Source organism: Herpailurus yagouaroundi, unplaced genomic scaffold (assembly GCF_014898765.1).
Source record: "Herpailurus yagouaroundi ecotype Mexico unplaced genomic scaffold, PumYag 166, whole genome shotgun sequence".
NCBI classification, from domain to species: Eukaryota; Metazoa; Chordata; class Mammalia; order Carnivora; family Felidae; genus Herpailurus; species Herpailurus yagouaroundi.
In genome coordinates this window covers 19,216,882-19,237,146 of record NW_024412407.1, presented here as the reverse complement: position 1 = coordinate 19,237,146, position 20,265 = coordinate 19,216,882, and the positions used below count along the sequence as shown (strand labels likewise).

The 20,265-nt window shown below is 41.3% G+C and overlaps 1 protein-coding gene across 3 annotated transcripts in view; it reads right to left on the bottom strand.

Moving 5' to 3' along the window:
* Positions 1-20,265, bottom strand: part of TMTC1 (transmembrane O-mannosyltransferase targeting cadherins 1) — a 286,995-nt gene that overhangs the window by 95,676 nt on the left and 171,054 nt on the right. For all 3 annotated transcript variants that reach the window (XM_040488521.1, XM_040488523.1, XM_040488522.1), the window contains one exon: positions 7,139-7,260. In XM_040488521.1, the coding sequence (XP_040344455.1) occupies positions 7,139-7,260 (122 nt within the window). The remainder of the gene's footprint in view (positions 1-7,138; positions 7,261-20,265) is intronic.

The following is a 20,265-nucleotide window of genomic DNA, read 5'->3' as shown; positions in this document are numbered from 1 at the left end:
AATGGGGGAGGGGCAGAGAGAGAGGGAGACACAGAATCGGAAACAGGCTCCAGGCTCTGAGCCATCAGCCCAGAGCCTGACACGGGGCTCGAACTCACGGACCGCGAGATCGTGACCTGGCTGAAGTCGGACGCTTAACCGACTGCGCCACCCAGGCGCCTCAGAAGACACTGGATTTAAAAGGACTTGAATACCTCTCCAAAGTAAAAAGACCTATTTACTTCTTTACTCAAATCTTGGAGCTTCCCACTGTTTCTTCTCCAGTGGTATCACTGACCTTCACTCGTTCTCTTGAGATCATTTGCTGACATCACTTTATTGCCCCTCATTTAATAGTGCACTGCATTTCCGCTTTTCCTTTCTCTGCTCTCCTTATGAGAGAACTTTATCTTAAGACGACATGATAGAAATACACACACACACAAAATGGATTCAGAGCTAAAACTAAGTAATGATTGAGAGAGTTTGGGTAATTTAGCCAACACATATGCACACCTATACACAGGTGTTCTCAGAGAGCAGGTGCTCTTGACCTTGTAACTGAAAACTCCTTCTCAACCTAATGTTTAGGTTTTTGGCAGAGTGGCTCTTTGCCAAGCCCAGGGTGCTTTTCCCATCTCTCCAATGCCTAATACAATGGGAATTTCAAACAAAAATCAAGCTAAAAAGCGAATATCTGGCTTTGCCTGGTTCCTGGGTTTTCTACTATTTTTGTGACTTGGCCCCATCAAAATCTAGTTACTTGTGTCCTCTTAAGTGACTCAGTCTTGTCACATTCCTATCAGCCATGGCCTCAAAGGGGCTCAACTTGCTCTACAAGGTATCAGTTACTTTGAGAGCAATCTTACTGGTGCTTCAAGCCCCTGTTAAGATTCTACTAGGCTTCAACCCAATTGAGCCGCTTTCCATGACATCATGTGGATGGGCAAACTTTTGACCCATTCTCATGGACTGCAACCTCTCTTAATAAGCTGCCTGTACAACTGCTCCTTGGAAAAGGAGGTCTGGCATTGCTCTTATTGCCATGGCCCCATTTCCTCCTGACATAAGTTCCTTCTTGATGCGTTCCCCACGAACTTCTAAGCATCAGCTATTCCTGCTGCTTATGAGGACACCCCATTATCTCAGAGTAGGGGCTCCACACCCGTGCTTCCCGACCACTTCCTGGTACCCACCTCCTGGCCCTGCAAAGTGCCTGTCCCCATGGCAAATGTACTGCCTTCTTTTCTCCTCCCCCCCAGGAGACAGACCCATTGTCCTTTTGCTACTAGGCCCAGCCTGTTGAAAAAGAGCAGACAGAAGTGATCACATTCCAATGCTTGACAACAATCTTTGCTTAAAATCTTAAGCAGTTGGGGCGCCTGGGTGGCTCAGTCAGTTAAGCGGCCGACTTCGGCTCAGGTCATGATCTCGTGGTCTGTGAGTTGGAGCCCCGCATCAGGCTCTGTGCTGACAGCTCAGAGCCTGGAGCCTGTTTCAGATTTTGTGTCTCCCTCTCTCTGACCCTCCCCCGTTCATGCTCTGTCTCTCTCTGTCTCAAAAATAAATAAACCTTAAAAAAAATTTTAAATCTTAAGCAGAAAAAAAAATTCATACTCTCCACAAGATTATTCTCAATAACAAAACATTTGAACTTGGGAGCTGAATGAGACCTTCAAGATCACGTAGCCTAGTAGTTACTCGAGTTTTAGGTTTCCCAAACCTGTAAAATTTCTAAGAAAGGGGAGTTGGGTGCAACCCCTGCTGCTCTTACCATCTTGTCACAGGAGAATATTTTATTGCCAAAAATATAAGAAAGATATAATTCCATAATTTAAAAACTGCATGGATTTAACTTTATGAAACATTTTTTACATTGTCTTTCTCTCTCTCCTAACCCCCTAATTTGGCCAGAGACCAGAGAAAACTCTGTCACAGAGATCTAAGCAACACTTGGGGACCACTGAGCAAGGCCAACCCTCTGGTTTTACTGGTAGGAAAATGGGCTACCCAGGGCTGCCAGGTAGTAGGGGACAGATGGGGCTGTGCTGATTCCCAGTTCAATCTTCTTCCTACTGGATTTGCCAAAGTAAGCTTGGGTTGATATCAAATGACGGCTCTGCTGATTTTAATATTTGGCGAAACTTTGATTTGGTCTCAAATAATCATTCTCCTCCAGGAAGTTTGAAGAAGCCTATGCACATATGGCTTATCAAAAGGGGTTCCCAATATCAGATAACGGAAGTAGTACAACTTCCCGGGTATGGTTCCTCATTTTGCATTCTGAGAAAGGAATACTGCAGTATTGCTTTCATAGCTACCTGAGTAAAATTAAAAATTTCATTTCAAATTGACAGGTATGATTTGAAGGTATTTCTCAAAATCCAAAATGAATGGGAGTCATTATTTTTCCAATTGTCTGTGTCTGATGTATCCAGAAGCTTAGGGATTATACAACAGAAATGGCATCTTTCTAAGAGTAGGGTGATTTTTTATTTTCCTTTCTTTCTTTTTTTTTTAATTTTTTTCAATGTTTTTTATTTATTTTTGAGACAGAGAGAGACAGAGCAGGAGCAGGGGAGGGGCAGAAAGAGGGGGAGACACAGAATCTGAAGTGGGCTCCAGGCTCTGAGCTGTCCGCACAGAGCCCGACACGGGGCTTGAACTCATGGAGTGTGAGATCATGACCTAAGCTGAGGTCGGACGCTCAACCGACTGAGCCACCCAGGCGCCCCCATTTTTCTTTCTTTCTTCCAACACATGTTATCTAACTTCTCCTTCTGTGGTCTCAGTTCTCATTTTTTTAATAATGTATTTTATATTATTTTATTTCGTTTTATAAAATAGAGAGAGAGAGGGAGAGGGAGAGAAAATTTTAAGCAGGCTCCATGCCCAGTGCGGAGCCAACACAGGTCTTGATCTCACGACCATGAGATCATAAACTGAGCCAAAATTAAGAGTCAGGTTCTTAACCAACTGAGCCACCCAGGTGCCCCTCAATTATTCTTGATCAATGCTATCCACAATATTGTTTCTACCTTCACTTATTCCCATCCATTTCTTCTCTCCACTCATTCATGTTTTCTTAAAGTAGCTTAGAAATTTGCTCTTTGGTGCTGAAGTGAATAAATCACCCTTAATCTGGCATGTAAATGGATATCTGGTCACTTCCTGTGACTTCATTTGAGAGCTCTCAACAACTATTTCTGCTTCATTGATTCAAAGAAATTTTAGTCCTTTGGAGCATTCTAATGTGGTTTTTATAAAATACAAAAAAGTAGCCATAAAATTATATCCCTCTCTGGAGATAAGAATAAGAGATCAAAAGTTCTGTTAGAAAAATGATTTAAGCACCAAACTCTCCTGCCTGTTCAAAAAGGAAATCCACAAAATAGGCACATATCACCAGAAGAAAAGATTATTCCAATTTCTTTTGGTGGTGAAACTCTGACCCTAAAGCCATGCAATGACAGATGGATAGCCTATTTCTGTCCCTTTTATCCATAGATTTCAAAGTGCAAGTGAGAGGAAGGTGATATTTTGGGTTTTTTCTAAGTTAGGTTGGAGGGAGGACAGAAGCCTGAAGATTTGAGTGGCTTGTTCATTGTTAGCCATAATGGCAGAGATAAAAGACCACTTGGTCTGACTCATTCTGGGCTGTCTTATAAAATAGCCTAATCAGCTCCTGGGATGGATGGGACTCACCCAGGCTTCAGTGAGGGTGTACATGACTTCTGTGGTTTCATGGATGGGATCTAAGGCCAGGATTTAGCTCCAAATAGCTTGAAATAAACACTTAATGAGTAGGAAGTTCAACTTCCTCAGAAGAATTACCAATTCAGCTTTTTACTTTATTGTCCTATTGCTTGCTAAAGTTTTTCGGACAACACAGATTTCTGCATGAAGATGACTGTGTGTATTATCAAACTGCCACTGAGGACACTGTGCATATGCTTTCTTCAAAGGCCCTGGAGACTTAATGCTGTGGAAATTGGCTGTTTCTTGTCAAGGACAATAATGCAAGGAAAGTCATGCAGAGAAGACTCCTGTGTGTATAAAAGGCTTGGGAAATGTTCTTCACCATTGCCAAAGCCAATGGGTAAGCATAATACATGCAACAGGCAACATCCAGTGTTCTGGCACTTTCCCAGGGATGCCTGAAGCATGTGCAAAATTTTCTGTGGCCCCAAGGCAACTTTCAGCAGCTCTAATGACTACATCACAGCCAGTTTATAATACTGACGGTTTTGTATGAAAATGGGGGACTTTCTCTGGAAAAGATTTTACCCAGCAGAGACCAGGGGCCCCATCTCAGTGGAGAATAGTAAATAGTTGGGCAAAGACCTGCTGAAACCCTTGGAAAATGATGACTTAACGTCAATACTGCAATGCATAGATGCAGGCACTTGGGGAGAAAAGACAAAGACAGTCATCTTTGAAATGAAGACCAGCTTGTCGACACTGATTTTGGAGGACCCAGCACCAAGTATGCAAAATGCAGCAAAATCCAGGTTGTTTCTGAGAGGCGGGCACTTGTTCTTGGAAATACTGAGGTCTTCTTCATATTCATAACTTTCATTTTAATCCAAATGAGCTTAGTCCTAGCTGGAAAAGGTCAGGGATACTACTTTATTTTAAATAAAAGAAGTCAAGTCAGAGTAAGGTCTATTGAAGATATGGCAACCCAAGAAAAGCCAGAGCAGGCATGATTCTGCGGGCGTTAGGGAGATATGCCTACCTTGGCGAGAGGAACCCCTTATTTAAGTAGGACACCCCACAAACGGTTGATAACAATACTATGGGCTTCCATAATGTTTATAAGAAAGATCTCTTCCAGAAAAATGACATTTTAACTTTTCGTTTAAAATTCCTGCCCTTGGGGCACCTGGGTGGCTCAGTCGGTTAAGTGTCCGACTCTTGGTTTCAGCTCAGGTCATGATCTCCTGGTTTGTGAGATCAAGCCCGCATCCAGCTCTGCGCTGATGGTGCAGAGCCTGTTTGAGATTCTCTATCTCTCTCTGCTCCTCCCCTGCTAGTGTGTTCTCTCTCTCTCCCTTCTCTCTCTCTCTCAAAATAAATAAACATTTAAAAAAATCAAATAAGAAAATAAACTCTGGTACTTTATTCCCTCAGAAATTGTTCTCTCATCTCTAGATTAGACAAGTTTACTGCACATGCAATTCTTTGTCACCCAGACTCACAGATTCCTGAGGATTTATAACACAGGACTCTTAAAGTACAAGTCCTAATTACCAAATGGAGTTGAGCTGAAAGTACATTACTGTGTTCAGAATTTCTCCTTCTTTTCACTTAGAAAGAATACTGAGATGTTACTAGCAGAGAAGCAATATAGTTCAGAGGTGAGAGGATCCCTGACTTCAGTGGGGAGCTATGAACCACTACACAAACAGTGTGAATTCACTGACAAAGTAGAAGATGTTTAGCACAGTGACTGACACAAAATAGACGTTCAATAGAAGTTTTGATACAATTCATGTTAATTACTGCTTATCCGAAGTTAAACCCTTTGAGGGCAGAAACTGAAATTCAGTTATTTTTGTAGCCTCAGATTCCAGTACAGCCTGCAAATGTGTTCCATGAATGCCTGTTAAGTGAAGAATGAACACAGATTCCACTTGGAATCCTCAGGACTACAGAGAAAAGCTGACTGAAGCCTGTTTCAGCTGGTCTAAGCAAAAACATATAGAATAGATACCGATGTCCCCTTTGCCCTTCACATCCCCTATTACTGGCAAGGCTTTATAAGCCTGTTATCTTAAAGCAACATAGAATACAAAGAATTTGTTGTATTTTTGTCCTAACGAACAGTATTTTTCAAGAAATCATTTCCTTCCCAAATTGTATTAAAGACACATAAAGAAAATTAAGGACTGCCCTCTCTCCTTGACCAAGTCAAAACAAGAAGTTGCAAAGACTTTGAGAAACTGTTAGGCACTTGGTTTGGGAGTAATCAAATGTTATGAAATTAATTTCTAATTATACATATTTTTAAACTTCTAACTCAATGTCAATTAATGAAACTAAATTTTATTGATATTTAAATTATTTTTAAAATAAAATGTAAAGTTAATTAAAATTCCTAATTCAATACCAATAAATAAAATAATGATTTCCTTATAAAATTTTGGTTTAGGATACTGCCTTTTACAAAAGTTCATTCTTATATAACATTCACGATACTACTTAATTTTAGGAAGTTTATTAAAATCCCTATTTTAAAAATGAGACAGGGTGCCTGGGTGGCTCAGTCAGCTGAGCTTGGGACTCTAGATTTTGGCTCAGGCTGTGATCTCAAGGCCCTGTATATGGCTCCATATACAGGAGCCTGCCTGGGATGCTCTCTCCTACTCTGCCCCTCTCCTGGGCTCGCTCGCTCTCTCTCTCTCTCTCTCTCTCTCTCTCTCTCTCTCTAAAAAACAAATAAAGATATAAAAATAAAAATGAGAAAGCCTGGGTTCAAAAAAGCTTCATATCTTGCTCAACGTTACACAATGAATAAATGGCAGAACCATTTAGGGGACATTTCCAGACATCTGAAAAGAGATGTGGCCTTGAAACACTGACATTTGAATAAGACAAGAGAACAGACAAGCTGCAGCACAGTTCAAACATTCAGAGATAAGTGGCATTATGTAATCACACATGGCTGAATACCCTTTATAATTTTTAACCATTTTTTTCTCAAGGACAAGTTTTCTTGAGATTGTTCCTATTTTTAAAATAAAAGAACAAAGAGAGACAGAGAGAAAGAAGGAAAAAGATAGAAGTTAATTACAATCATGCTACTTAACATAGTGAATAACTTTATGCAAATCAAATATTTCTAGAAAATTACTACAATTACATTTAATGAAACATAGATGTTGTGGTAAGTGCTGCTAAAATCCTGAATATACTCAATACTTCATATTACCCAGCCAGCTTCCAACTGGAGGTAAGACATTGTAAACTAGGGTGTACACGTGCGAACTTGATCTCCCCCAAACTTCTCTGTGGCTGTTGTTAAAGCTGAGCTAATAAACACCTCCGCTCCACAAGGACCTAATTGTTACATGCGCAAAGGACCGTCCCTCTGGAACTATCCGTGTTGGAGACAGAGGGCAGGTCTCGCAAAGAGGAAATCACGAGCAATAATTACCTAGGCATGTAAAGGACTCTCTCGGCCACCACAAAACCCACCCTGAAGAAGAGATTGCTGGCTGGAATGAACGGGAAAACCAGGAACAACAAGCCCACTAAAACTTCCTTGTGCTCCAGTCTCTGAAACACACAACAGTGAAGGACAAATTAATTTTTAAAAAATTTCACTCCAGTCTGCATTTAACCATCTCTTTCATTCTCAAGTTCTCATTGAAGGCATGAATACATTAGACAATGTAAACCTTTTGATCAGTGTGCTGAATTCGTCAGAGAAGGCCCTCGGGCTAAAACCTCTGGCACGTCGCACGTTTGCCACCCAGAAACATCGGATAATTGCACAACACAATCAGTGACCATCACTCCTTGTTCTGTGCCTGCCCTACAGCAACCCTACATCTTGGTTCTGGTCCCTTTCAGAATTTCTGTCCCCCCCAGGCAACTGGTTTCCAGAGAGTAAAGCAGCTTGATAGAATCCAGCTCACTAGGACATTACTGTCCTCTCAGAAATAGAACACATTAAAAAAAAAACAAAACAACAACAACAACAACAAAAAAACACAAAACACAAAACCTAAACACAGAGCTCAGCAGGAGCTTAACATAAATGAAATCAAATGCAAATATGGTAGAATTCAGGGAACCAATGAGAGAACATTAGAGCTGAGGAATTTTTAACTCAATTTAGCCAGTATTTATTCCATGAAATTTTTTGGTATCAAAAATCATTACAGTAATTCATTATATTGACAAAGCACCTTTCTCTAATATTATATATATTTATTGTGTATATTAACTTGTAAAGACTTTCCTGTCACTTCTAGTTAACAGAAAAAAAATATGTGTTACTAATAATTTGTTGTAATGGACACTGTAAAAATTAGTTTGTATTCCATGAATAAATGGTATGGACACATTTGAAGGAGGTCTATTTAAAACAAAACTTAATATATGGATGAAATTATATTTTCTTTTTTAAAAAGCTTAAGAAAACCAAACAGAACTCTGCATACTATAGTCACAAACATTTCACAGTCTATTATTTTAATAACTGTAAAATACTAAATAAAAGAATTTTAAAAATATAAATAAAACCGCCTCGCAGAAACTACCAATGCTTTAAGTGTACAAAGATTTTTAACATCTTGAGAGATCTGTCACCTGGATTTTATTAAGAACTTTGTTTTGCTGACTATAACATATAGAGTAGGAAAATTTTAGAGAGCAATTCCATATGAATAAATGTGATCTGGACGATTTCTCTTAAATAATTAACAGTTCTAGGGGCGCCTGGGTGGCGCAGTCGGTTAAGCGTCCGACTTCAGCCAGGTCACGATCTCGCGGTCCGTGAGTTCGAGCCCCGCGTCAGGCACTGGGCTGATGGCTCGGAGCCTGGAGCCTGTTTCCGATTCTGTGTCTCCCTCTCTCTCTGCCCCTTGCCCGTTCATGCTCTGTCTCTCTCTGTCCCAAAAATAAATTAAAAACGTTGAAAAAAAAAATTAAAAAAAATAATAATAATTAACAGTTCTATAAGTTACAATCTCATTTTTTAACCTAGCGGAACCATCTTCTTTAGAATTAAAAGATGAAAGGAAAAAAAAGGCTCTCGTAACAAGCCTTCAACTGAAATGAATGCAACAGGATGTTATATTTTCTCGGAACATCTAAAATTGAGGGAAAAAATAGGTGAGGAAAGTAGCAAGTTCATTATATTTAAAAGCTGCAACCTATTTTTTTAGTTTAGATTACACGTTGAGTTTACAAAGTACATTTCGTCTCAAGAACTTAAAGTTTACATAATTTAAAAAAGAACCAACATAAGAATCCTGTGACATCAAAAGCACATATTTCTTGCTAAAATTGAAAATGAATCCCAGAGAATGAGTGTCTTGTCCAGTGCCCTTCATGAACTCCCCGCAAATTACTGAGTACAGAACTGGTATTCTATTTTTATAGATGCACTTTTATTTTTTAGCTATAGTTGAATACTTTGTTCAAACCTGTCAAAAGCTGAAATATTTTTTTACAAAAGAATTCACATATTGTCCCACAGAAATTTCCAGAGAATTTAGTATGCTCTATTTATTAATCCTATAGAATTATGAAGAAAAGAGTATAAACAGAACTCCAACCAGGCCATCATCCATGTCCCTGGATAGTGTTACAGCCAATAAGTCACCTCCCTGCCCCTCTTCAAGGTTATCAGAAAACGGTCCCCCTGGGATAACCTTGAGGAAGGCATCACTTACACCCAACTCTTACCACCCCCCCACTCTTCTCCCAGCCCTGCAGGGGGGCAGGACCACCTTCCCCACCACACTCCCCACCCCCTGCAGAGCTCTGGACTCCTGGGCACAGGGAGATGAGAGGGGAGAGTGGAAGAGTCCCTAGCCTCCTCTGAAAGACTGACTTGCACACTGAAAACCCACAACCCCATGTATTCGTTGTTCCCCCACCGGGCTCTTCAGGCCCCAAGTGCATCTTTATTTCCTTCATGGCTATCATCCCAGCTGTAATTACACATTTATCTCCGTGTTTACTGTCTTTAATGTCTGTCTTCCCCAGCAGACTGTGAGCCATGAGGGCAGGGTGCTGCTCGGCGGTGTTCACTGGTGCACGACCTGTGCTTAGCTCAGTGCCTGGCACTTAATGGGTGCTTAGAAATATTTGCTGAATAAATCAGTGGATGGATAAACATACTGGACAAGAGAGAAACTGGATGCGAGAAGGGGAGGGGGTAGACAGAGCATCTTGATGAGGTGATGATCTGAATTTAAAAAAGGAATGCATGCTTATGAGGCAGACAAATGTGGTTGTGGTTGGGATGGGAGGGCAGGTCACAGCTGGGCACACTCCAGGGAGAAGATGTAGCATGTACAAAACAAGGAAAAGACTAGACATGTTGGTGGGTGACAGAAAGACAAGCAAGTAAGTCCATGTCCAGGAGTTGATGTCTAGATTCAAGTTGTGGCCCTGCCACCAACACACCATGAGTCACCCTGAGCAGGTCTGTCAGAGACTGTAAAATGAGACACGTGAGGCTTATGGCTCAGTGGGCTGGATCATCCGGAATATTCCTTAGTGAACGGAACCCCACATCATCGGAGGTGTGAGTTGTGAGCTCAGAGGCCACGGCTCCGTACTGCTGGTAGGGGGGGCTGGTCCTACAGGGGGCTTTTCTGTTTTCAAAACATTCAATTAAAGACAGCACCCAACCTCAATAAAGTTTTATTATTTTATTTTGTCTTGAGAAAAATAATATTCACGAAAAACTCTTTATTCTCAAATTAAATTGACCATAATGCCCTTTGTCTTTAAGCCTCTTCTGCATTCAGACAAAAGAGAGAAAATATTCAGAAACGTATTTCTTTAAACTGCAAGTCAATCAACCAAGCAGAAAGTTGTAAAGTTGGGGGAAAATGTCATGGACGTGGCTGAATTTCCTAGAATGAAAAAGACTGGGAGGGAATCCAATTTTGTATCTTGTGGATTACAGATGTGACAAAATTGGCTAAATAATTTAAAGCTTGTTTTAGCCTAATAGATTCAGATGAAACTCAAACAAAATATGAGTTGGGGGGGGGGGAGAAATTCTGTGGCACTTTCCAAAGTACAAAGTGCATTCCACTTCTAAAATAGAGGCAAATGGAAATTTACTTATTCAAATTACAGTAGGGCATGAAAAGGCAGGATTAAAAGGGCTAATAATATGGCCATTGATAATACACATTATTTGTCCAATTAACCGTCCAACTTCAGAGAAATTTATTTCTTTTTTTTTAATTAAAAAAAAATTTTTTTAACGTTTATTTATTTTTGAGACAGAGAGAGACAGAGCATGAACAGGGGAGCAGCAGAGAGAGAGGGAGACACAGAATCGGAAACAGGCTCCAGGCTCTGAGCTGTCAGCACAGAGCCCGACGCAGGGCTCGAACTCACGGACCGTGAGATCATGACCTGAGCCGAAGTCAGACACTTAACCGACCAAGCCACCCAGGCGCCCCAGAAATTTATTTCTTTGGGCTTTAATTTGATGATCAGTAAAACAACAGAAAGCATATTGATACCCATGGCATCTGGAGGAAGAATGTGTGATAGATACAGTATGACAGACGTTAGCTTTGATTCTTTTCTGCTTTGGGACAATGTGGAGAAGCATGCCCCTGAGCTGCACAGAGATGACGACCTTGTAACACCTCTCTTAGGGTGCTCAGAGAATTGACTGACTGCCATCTGCACAGCCACATATCTGACCAAGCAGCTAAGGCAAGAGCCATGGTTTTCTCAGGACCGTAACTGACCTCAGAGGAAATGTCGCTCTAGAATCCAAGTGTAGCCTAGCCTGGCAACTTCTTGTTTATCTCTTCCCCTTCTCACTCTCAGTTCAGTTCTCAAAGCATATGTCACAGATAAGGACACAAACGCACCTGTGCACTGTGGCCACAGCACCCAGCAGGGTGTGGGTGAGCATTCAGGAGAAGAAGACCCCTTTGTGCCCCATTCGAAACAGACATCTACTGCAGGCTGTCCCCTTCCAGGGAGGCAGAGAACAGGCCTCATTATGGTAATTTTTTTTAAAAAGATTTTTCAAGTTTAATTTTTTATTTTGTTAATGTTAATTTTGAGAGAGAGAGAGAGCACATGCACGCATGCAAGGGGGGGAGTGGCAGAAGAGAGGGAGAAGGAGAATCCCAAGCAGCGTCTGCGCTGTTAGCATAGAGCCCCAATGGGGCTGGAACTCACGAACTGCGAGATCACGACCTGAGTCGAGATCAAGAGTCAGACACTTGACTGAGCCACCGAGGCGCCCCCATTTTTTAAAGTAATCTCTACACCCAATGTGGGGCTCAAACTTAAAACCCCAAAATCAAGAGTCGCATCCTCTACTAACTGAAGCAGCCAGGTGCCCCCTCATTATAGTAATTATCATCATCATCATCATTATATTTTCTCCCACCTCTACAGTTTACAGAAAAATGCTACAGTGCCTTTAGGGTGAGAGCGTGTTCTCCTAGTTCTACGTGTAGCACAGTTATATTTCAGTCCTAAAGATGTATTTGGCAGCTCTGAGCTCTAGCTGTCTGCATCTAATTTATCAATCTTCAGGGAAGCTGATGACAGTCAAGCTCCCCTCTTCGGCCCCAGGAGTAAGGCATTTGCCAAGCTGACAACCGAGATGGCTGAATACTTATGAGGCCCTCCTTTTTCCTTCTGCTTATGGGTCTGCTTCTTCCATTAGACTATGAATTCCTTGACGACGGTCACCATCTCATTTAAATCTGTTACCTAGATACCTGGCACTCAAGAAGTATATATTGTGGTAGTAAAGATCAGCGATGAAAGCTGGATACACATCGCCAGGGTTCTTGAGCACACCGACGGCCATTTCGGGGACTGCCCACTAAGGAAATCTTTTACTTTTGGTAACCCTCTGAAACACAGTTTTTGCAACATTAATTTGGGGTGAAAAGTCCTCAGACTTTGAGCATCCAAGAGCATCTTGTAAGGGTCTGGCAGTACTGACCAACAGTACTGAGGCGTTTTAATCAAAATACACGCACATCTTGGGGTGCTGGATGACTTAGTCGATTAAGTGTCGGACTTTGGCTCAGGTCATGATCTCATGGTTCGTGGGTTCAAACCCCGTGTCGGGCTCTGTGCTGACAGCTCAGAGTCTGAAGAAGCCTGTCTCGGATTCTGTGTCTCCCTCTCTCTCAAATATAAATAAACATTAAAAAAATATATATGCACACCTTCTGCACTGCTCTGATTCCATTCACTGCTACTTATTACTAGTCTGTCTTGCCTGGTCATATGACTTGTGTGCTCCAGAAAAGTAACATCTTTCACTTTATGGACATTCAATTTTAATTTTTAAAATACTTTAACTTATTAAAATATCCAATAATATTACTATCACTGTCATTGTGAAAGTTCTTTTTAATTGAAGAAGACAAGTTATTTAATCCATTAGAGTCCCCTATTGTTTTATGTGACCGTGTAGTACTGCCTCATATCTTGTGAGGGGCTTGTCCTAAATTCCCGGTTACGGAGCTGGGCACTGACTTAGGCTCATTATCTGGCCAAGTGACTTCCTAACTGCAACCCTACAGCAACCAATCCGAATTTGTTCAAGTTTAATGTTTATTTTTAGTTTTGAGAGAGAGAATACAAGTGAGGGAAGGGCGGAGAGAGAGGGAGACAGAGGTTCCGAAGCAGGCTCCAGGCTCCGCAGTGACATCAGAGAGCACGATGCAGGGCTGGAAGCCACCAACTGTGAGATCATGACCTGAGCTGAAGTCAGACGCTTAACTGACTGAGCCACTACTCAGGAGCCCCCAAATTTGTACAAGTTTAAATAATGATTTAACCTTATAACAACTCTGTGGAGGTTTCACTACCCCTGTTGTAAACCGTTATATATATGTCTTAGACCTTTGGTCCCTTCACTAATAGCTATAACCATAATCAGCACAAACACCAGAGTTCCTACATGATTTCTGTGAGAAATATTTCTCGAGGTTGCACACAACTTCAGATCTTCTTCCTGAAAAACTTGTGAACCTGGGCTCCCCCTGTGCGGCTTTTGTACATCGTAACAATTCTTTTGTGGCCCAACACTTCTGCTGTCCATAGGAAATGGATTGGTGAGTCTCCACTTGAGCAAATCGGAGGCTTAGGTTTATTTAAAACATCAGGGACTTTGAATCTACAAAAGCCCTTAGACACTCTCAAGGATGGTGATAATACAGACTGCATCAAATGAATATAGAACTGGTCCCAAAACACTAACCCAGAAGCCACAAAGGATGATTTCGAGACCAGAATGGGAAGTGTCAAGTGAGAAGAAGAAAGACAGAGCTTGGCTGTTTGGGGCAAGAGGATTCTGTCTGAGCTCTGCACAATCGTACCTTGAACTTATTCCGCCTGAGTCGCCCTCGCGTCTACCTGATGTTCAGTCTTGTCTGTGTTCGCCTTTGAGTTTTACAGCCCCTCCCTCCTCCACCTCTGTCTGGCAGTGGCTCAGTTCACCCATCTTCAGGCAGAGCTCCTGCCTGGGGTTCCTCTCCGTGGTTACAGTTCTTACCCCTTTGCTTCCTGGCGGCAGTCTTCTCTTTTGCCTCTTTAGGCCATCTAGTAGGTGTCACTTTGCATGTTGGTCCGTTTATCACTACAAACGGACCCTTTGTAAACTCTTCAATCAGCCCGTTAGCCGTGCCATGTACTTCCTGCCGGGATACTGACTGACAGATCGGCTCAGAGTGGAGGCTGCAGGGATGGAAGCAGAGCTGTGGATGCCAAAGAAGGATCAGAACTCTGGCTTTTGTGAGCTGACGGGAGCCACCTCCAGCCCACTCTTGACTTGGTCCCATCCTTACATTGTTATATTTCCATTACGTTCCAGCCTGTGGCTAAACCACTGACATTATGGAAGATTTTAAATGTTGTATAAAAACAGGAAAGACAAATACCAACCCGAGAGAGCTTTTTTTCTGGCAAATGGGATTGAGACCGATCTCTCAATAGTTGAAGAGGAACTTTTGAATTTTTACTGCTATCGTGATATCCAATACAACAGACCGCTTGTTATCCCTCAGATGAGACCTAGAATCTAAACGCCGTAAGAACAATGCAGGAGGCAAGAGGAATCTTGGGGCGGTCTTAAAGGTAGAGAGAGTAAGGAATATTGAAAGCTGATTCTCAGAGCTTCAGTCACAGTGGCCAAATCCCTAGGATTGTATCTTCAACTGGGACCCTGAGTTAGATCTAAAGACCACAACGCTGCACTGTGAGAGGCTGAAGGACAGTCCCCCCATGACTTGAACACCCCTCACACCTCACATGTAGGCATGGAAAACACCACTTGTGATGTTTCTCTCCTAGTCTGAGATCAACGGGATAAGCTGAGCTGGGACAGAAAATGGCGTAGATTCAGGATCTCAACGGCATAGCTGCCAACCCACACTCTCGCTGGCTCGAGCTGGGGATGTCATTTCCTCACTTCCATGTGCTCTAAAATGTACTCATAAATGCACAGGGAGAAAAATTGTTAAAGGGGAAATGAATGGAGAAATTATACCCCCTCAGAGACAAAAGCAGATCTGTACACTCCGTGTCTTCTCTGAGCCAATTTAAACACTGAGTCTCCCCACGCCAAGCTTTCCTTCACTAAGAAGCTCTGCCAGATGCACTAATGACCAGAGCCGAAGGCAGATTAAAATCAGAGCATTCATAAATGGACATTTTCAATTTCTGGTCTTTGGTTCTGAACTTCGTTTTTCTGCGCCGTTTTTGGTCTGATTTGTTTTTAATCAACAGTCCGAACCTCCTTGCCAACGCTAGTTCCTGAGATTGAAATTCCTTATCTCACAAGAGCACACAAGCACGTTTCAAAGTTAAATCAGGTGGAAGGGTGAAACTCTCAGATTACCTTACTCTAATTGAGGATAAACTAATTCATAACATTATTGGGAAATGGATGGTACGTTCTGCATACATGTGTTTTAAATGTTTAAAGGAAAGTAAAAGCAAAAATCTTTTCAAAGGCACTTTAGAAGAGGCACAATCGGTAAATATCGGTCTAGTGCAAAAAACTGCCATCCACTTCATCACTCATTACTAAGGAGTTAAAAAGGAATTAAGTAAATTAGAAAATGTTGTTCAGGAAAGCTTTCCCTGATTAGAATGAAAATTTACAAGAATTTTTGGAGACATGGGAGAAGTCACAGAAAGGAACTTTCTTCATCTCTATCTGTGGTTCTGAACAGAAATGGAAAAGGCACTAGAAAGCCACAGTATGAAAGGTCACACCGAGAAATGATGGTCTGTGTGCTATCATCCATGGGGAGACATGTGGCGGCGGCACGAGAAGGCACCTGGTAAGTTGCAAATGGTAGAGGACATGGGGAAAACAAGTACCTCTCAAGCACAAACCATATGCCAGACCTTTGGCTGAAATTTCCCCACTGAAATTGCATGCTCATATTGAACACAGGTAATTAACCCCAGTTTTATAGATAAGGAAATTGAGGCACAGAGGCCTTAAGACAGATCTAAGGTGATACAATTAGTGAGAAACAAGGTTTCAAACTGAAGTCTGGGTCACTCTAAAGCCTGTTCTCTCCCAGAGTCCAACTGGTTTTTGGAATCCAAAGTGTGTGTTGGGGGTGTGGGGGGATTTTAGCCCTTCACTGCCTTCTGGTTTTGCAGCAGAAATACACTGACAGCAGATGAGACCCTGCAATTTGGAGGTGACCAAGTAAGGCACTGCTAGGGTAGTCTAAAAAATCATACCCCGAGGCCTGCGACAGAAGGCACCACTGATTCACTTTGCCAGATCAATGCAGATGCCAGTGTTCTACAATCTCCAGGAATGCAGCAGGATGTGTGGACAGAATATGTGTTCCCTGTCAAGTCTTAGGCTTGAATGAATGGTTTCAAGCGGTCCCTCTACTCGTTCTGCCAGCCAGCCTCTGGAAGAAAGGACATACCCATGTCTACCGGCTGCAACAGAATAAGACATAATTTATTTGACTGATCTTGGTTACTGAATTATAAGTCAAATTTATATTTGAGAAGTCTCGAGGGGGAAATAATGGTTTATTTTGACATAAGAAATCAAATAACATAATGAAACTGCCCTCTTTAGTAAGGAAAATAAGAGAACATTCATATTCTAGTGACCACAGAGGCACAATGAATTAACTAAGTGGGCAGCTAAGTGGGACAAGCCTTCTAAATTTTAAATCTATACATGCTCTGTAACTTGTTACTGCTCTAAGCTTCCATTTTTAATATTCAACCATTGATCTGTGAACTGTTTATGCATAAGTCTTCCAGGAATATAACAATGTGAGAACCACTTACTCTTATATATTATAGTTATATAATATATACTTATATATATAATATATACTTATATATTATAATATATATACTTAATATATACTTATATATAATTATATATAATTATAATATATGTTATAATGTTATATATAATATATTATAATATATATGTTAAAATATATTATATATTATATATAATATGTTATAAGAGTAAGTGGTTATCACATTATACATATATTTATATATATAAATAAAAATCAGGATTTGGAAAATCAACAGTGGTGTTGCTCTGAGGGGTGTGTGTTTATATGTGTTGAGATCGAAGCTCGCTGAGGAGGAGGGAGAAGGGGGAGAGGAACCTGACTCGCCATCAGACACCCCTGGCTTCAGGGGAGGGGCCCTGTCCAGAGGGTCAGTGATGCACTAGACAAGATACTGGTGCAAAGCAAAGACAGAAATATCAACAGAAGCTCAGTCTTGTGCCTGGAGCCTGCCCAGACAAAGTGGGGAAGAGAGAGAGAGTATGATGCCTGGAGGCCCTGGTCTCCTGTCATGTTCTCTATGTCCAGCTCTGGCTGGCAAAATGGAGATGACACAAGTAACTCCCCAGAATCCTGGGCAGCTCCATAGGGTGACCCAATATGGGAGGGAAACAGGAAAAATGAAACCTCCCCTCAGTGAGGATTCGGTTAGGAACCAGGATGGATTTAGCCAAGCAAGTAAAGTCAGGAGTGAATTTCACCTGTTTCAATTCACGTTGATGAATTCACTTGTGTGAGCAAACAGAAACACAGAATCAATTAGAAGCGTTTTCATAAATCGCTTTGTTCTGGGGCTGCTGGGTGGTTTGTCAGTGAGGCATCCGACTCTTGATTTCTGCTCAGGTCATGTTCCCAGGGTCATAGGATCGAGCCCCACATTAGTCTCCAAGATGAGCATGAAGCCTGCTTGAGATTCTCTCTCTCCCTCTCCTTCTCCCTCTCTCTCCCTCTCTCTCCCTCTCTCTCTCTCTCTCTCTCTCTCCCTCTCTCTCTCTCCCTCTCTCTCTCTCTCCCCCTGCCCCTCCCCCACACATGTGCTCTCTCTCTCTCTCCCTCTCTCTAAAATTAAACAAATAAATAGCTTTGTTCCTAGGCAAGTACATATGCTGGGCCGAACTGGGCGAAAGTAGTTTTCTACCTATAGCTACTGCTCAAATACTTCTGTTAAGGAGATGTTCCTCTGCCAAAATCTCCCAAAGCAGGATGCCATAGACTTATTTTTTAGTTAAGAAAAAGACAAGGTGTTTTACTTTTTCACACAGTGAGTCACGCTCACTAAAAAGTATGATTCACCTACTCACTTGGGAATGTCACAGAGGAGACAGACCTTCCCTCTGCAATCTAAAATAAATAAGAGGAAACCACAAAAATCCCACAGTTTCACACAATAAAGATCCAAATATTTTAGAGCAGCATTTCTTAAAATAACTCACCATACTTTATCAAACAAATTACAGAGAAATATTCGGCTTGCTTCAAGTTTATAAAATATGGAGTAATAAGAAATTTAGAAGGCTTCTCTCTCAGCAGATAAAAACAACAAGAAAGTAAGATTTACTTGTATAATTGAGTTCTTAGAGGAACTACTATTAAGAAGTGGATTTGAATCTGCTTATCCATCAAGGTAGTCATCCCCAAATCAAAATATCTTCTATAAGCAAAATATGTGGTGGTATCTGACTGGATAAGACCCACTTCCTGCTTCTGAAACATTTAGTGATAAAAGCTGGATGGACCATTTTGTTTCATCAGAAGTCATTGAAAAGCTTTTTCCAAGCAACCGGCATGATTAAATAATGCTCTTCCCTCATCCCTAACTATGCATTCAAACAGCCGACCTACCACAGCTTAAAAGGACAAATTTAATAGACTAATAAAAGCAATGAAGGATAGAAACAAAGCCTGTGTTTTAAAATAGTTTTAAATATAGACGGACCCTGACTTCAGATGGTTCCACTTACCATTCTAGACTTTACTATAATGTGAAAGTGATAGGCATTCAGTAGAAACTGTTCCTTGAATTTCGAATCTGGATCAGTTCCCGGGCTACCAATACACGGTATTGGTAATACATAATACACGGTATGGTCTTCCCTGTGATATTGGGCACAGAGCTACAGCTCCTGGTCAGCCACAAGGGTAAGCCACTGATCCACTGACAACCATTCTGCACCCACACAACCATCCTTTCACTTTCAGTATAGTACTCAATACGTTACAGGAGATATTCAATGCTTCATTATAAAATAGGCTTTGAGTTAGGTGATTTTGCCCAACTGTAGGCTATGTTCTGTGTTCTGAGCCTGCTTAAGGTGGGTGAGGCTATGCTGTGATGTCCAATGGGTTAGGTGTGTTAGATATATTTCGACCTATATTTTCAACTTGTAACAGGTTTATCGGGATGCAACTCTATTTATTGTAAGTTGAGGAAGATGTGTACTTGTAATTCCAAATTCAGAAATTCAGACGCCTATTATTATTGTTTCATTAGGACTGCTTTCCACCAAACAGCAACAACATAAATCTCTGAAGTATATATGGGAGAAGCAGTTTAATATATCTATATGAGGCTTAACAAAAAAAATTAAAGAATTTGACCACATAATCACTAATTAGGAGCCATTTTTTCTCCTTGGTTAATTCTTACAAGGTAATAGGAAAAATGTTTTAGACAAAAAACACAAAGAATACAAGTTTCCCTCCAACAAGCCCTGGCCTGGAATTATTCCCAGGTGAAAACACCGTCATTGTGAGGACCTAAATGTGTAATAGGCAAAAAACTAGAGTTCACTGCCAAAGCCACCCAAATCAAAAGAGACTGTGGTACGCTGTAGTGGAGAGAATTTTCAAGGCAATGCCAGAGAGCCTGACATTAATAAATGTTCTTCCTAATTAATCACTTTTTAATACCAAATGCCAGAGTCCCGAGTCACAAACTGATGAAGCCAATTTGGCCATTTCAAGTCGCCAAGTCCTTTTGTAAATACTGGTGGCCTCTGGTGATTAGACCCGGACAGGATACAAAAATGAACGCAAGTTTTAGAGAAAATTCTGCCAAAAGTGCAACCATTTATTAGGAAACAGTCACACACACTGGCTTGTCATAGAGCTCAAGGAAGTCCTTTGTCCGCCAGCTCTCCTACAAGGACCACCCATGAAAGGAACCATATTCTGAGGCAAGAACTACTCAGGGAAGACACACAGCGCTGTCTCAGGTGGCTTCTTGTAAATCAACGCCTAA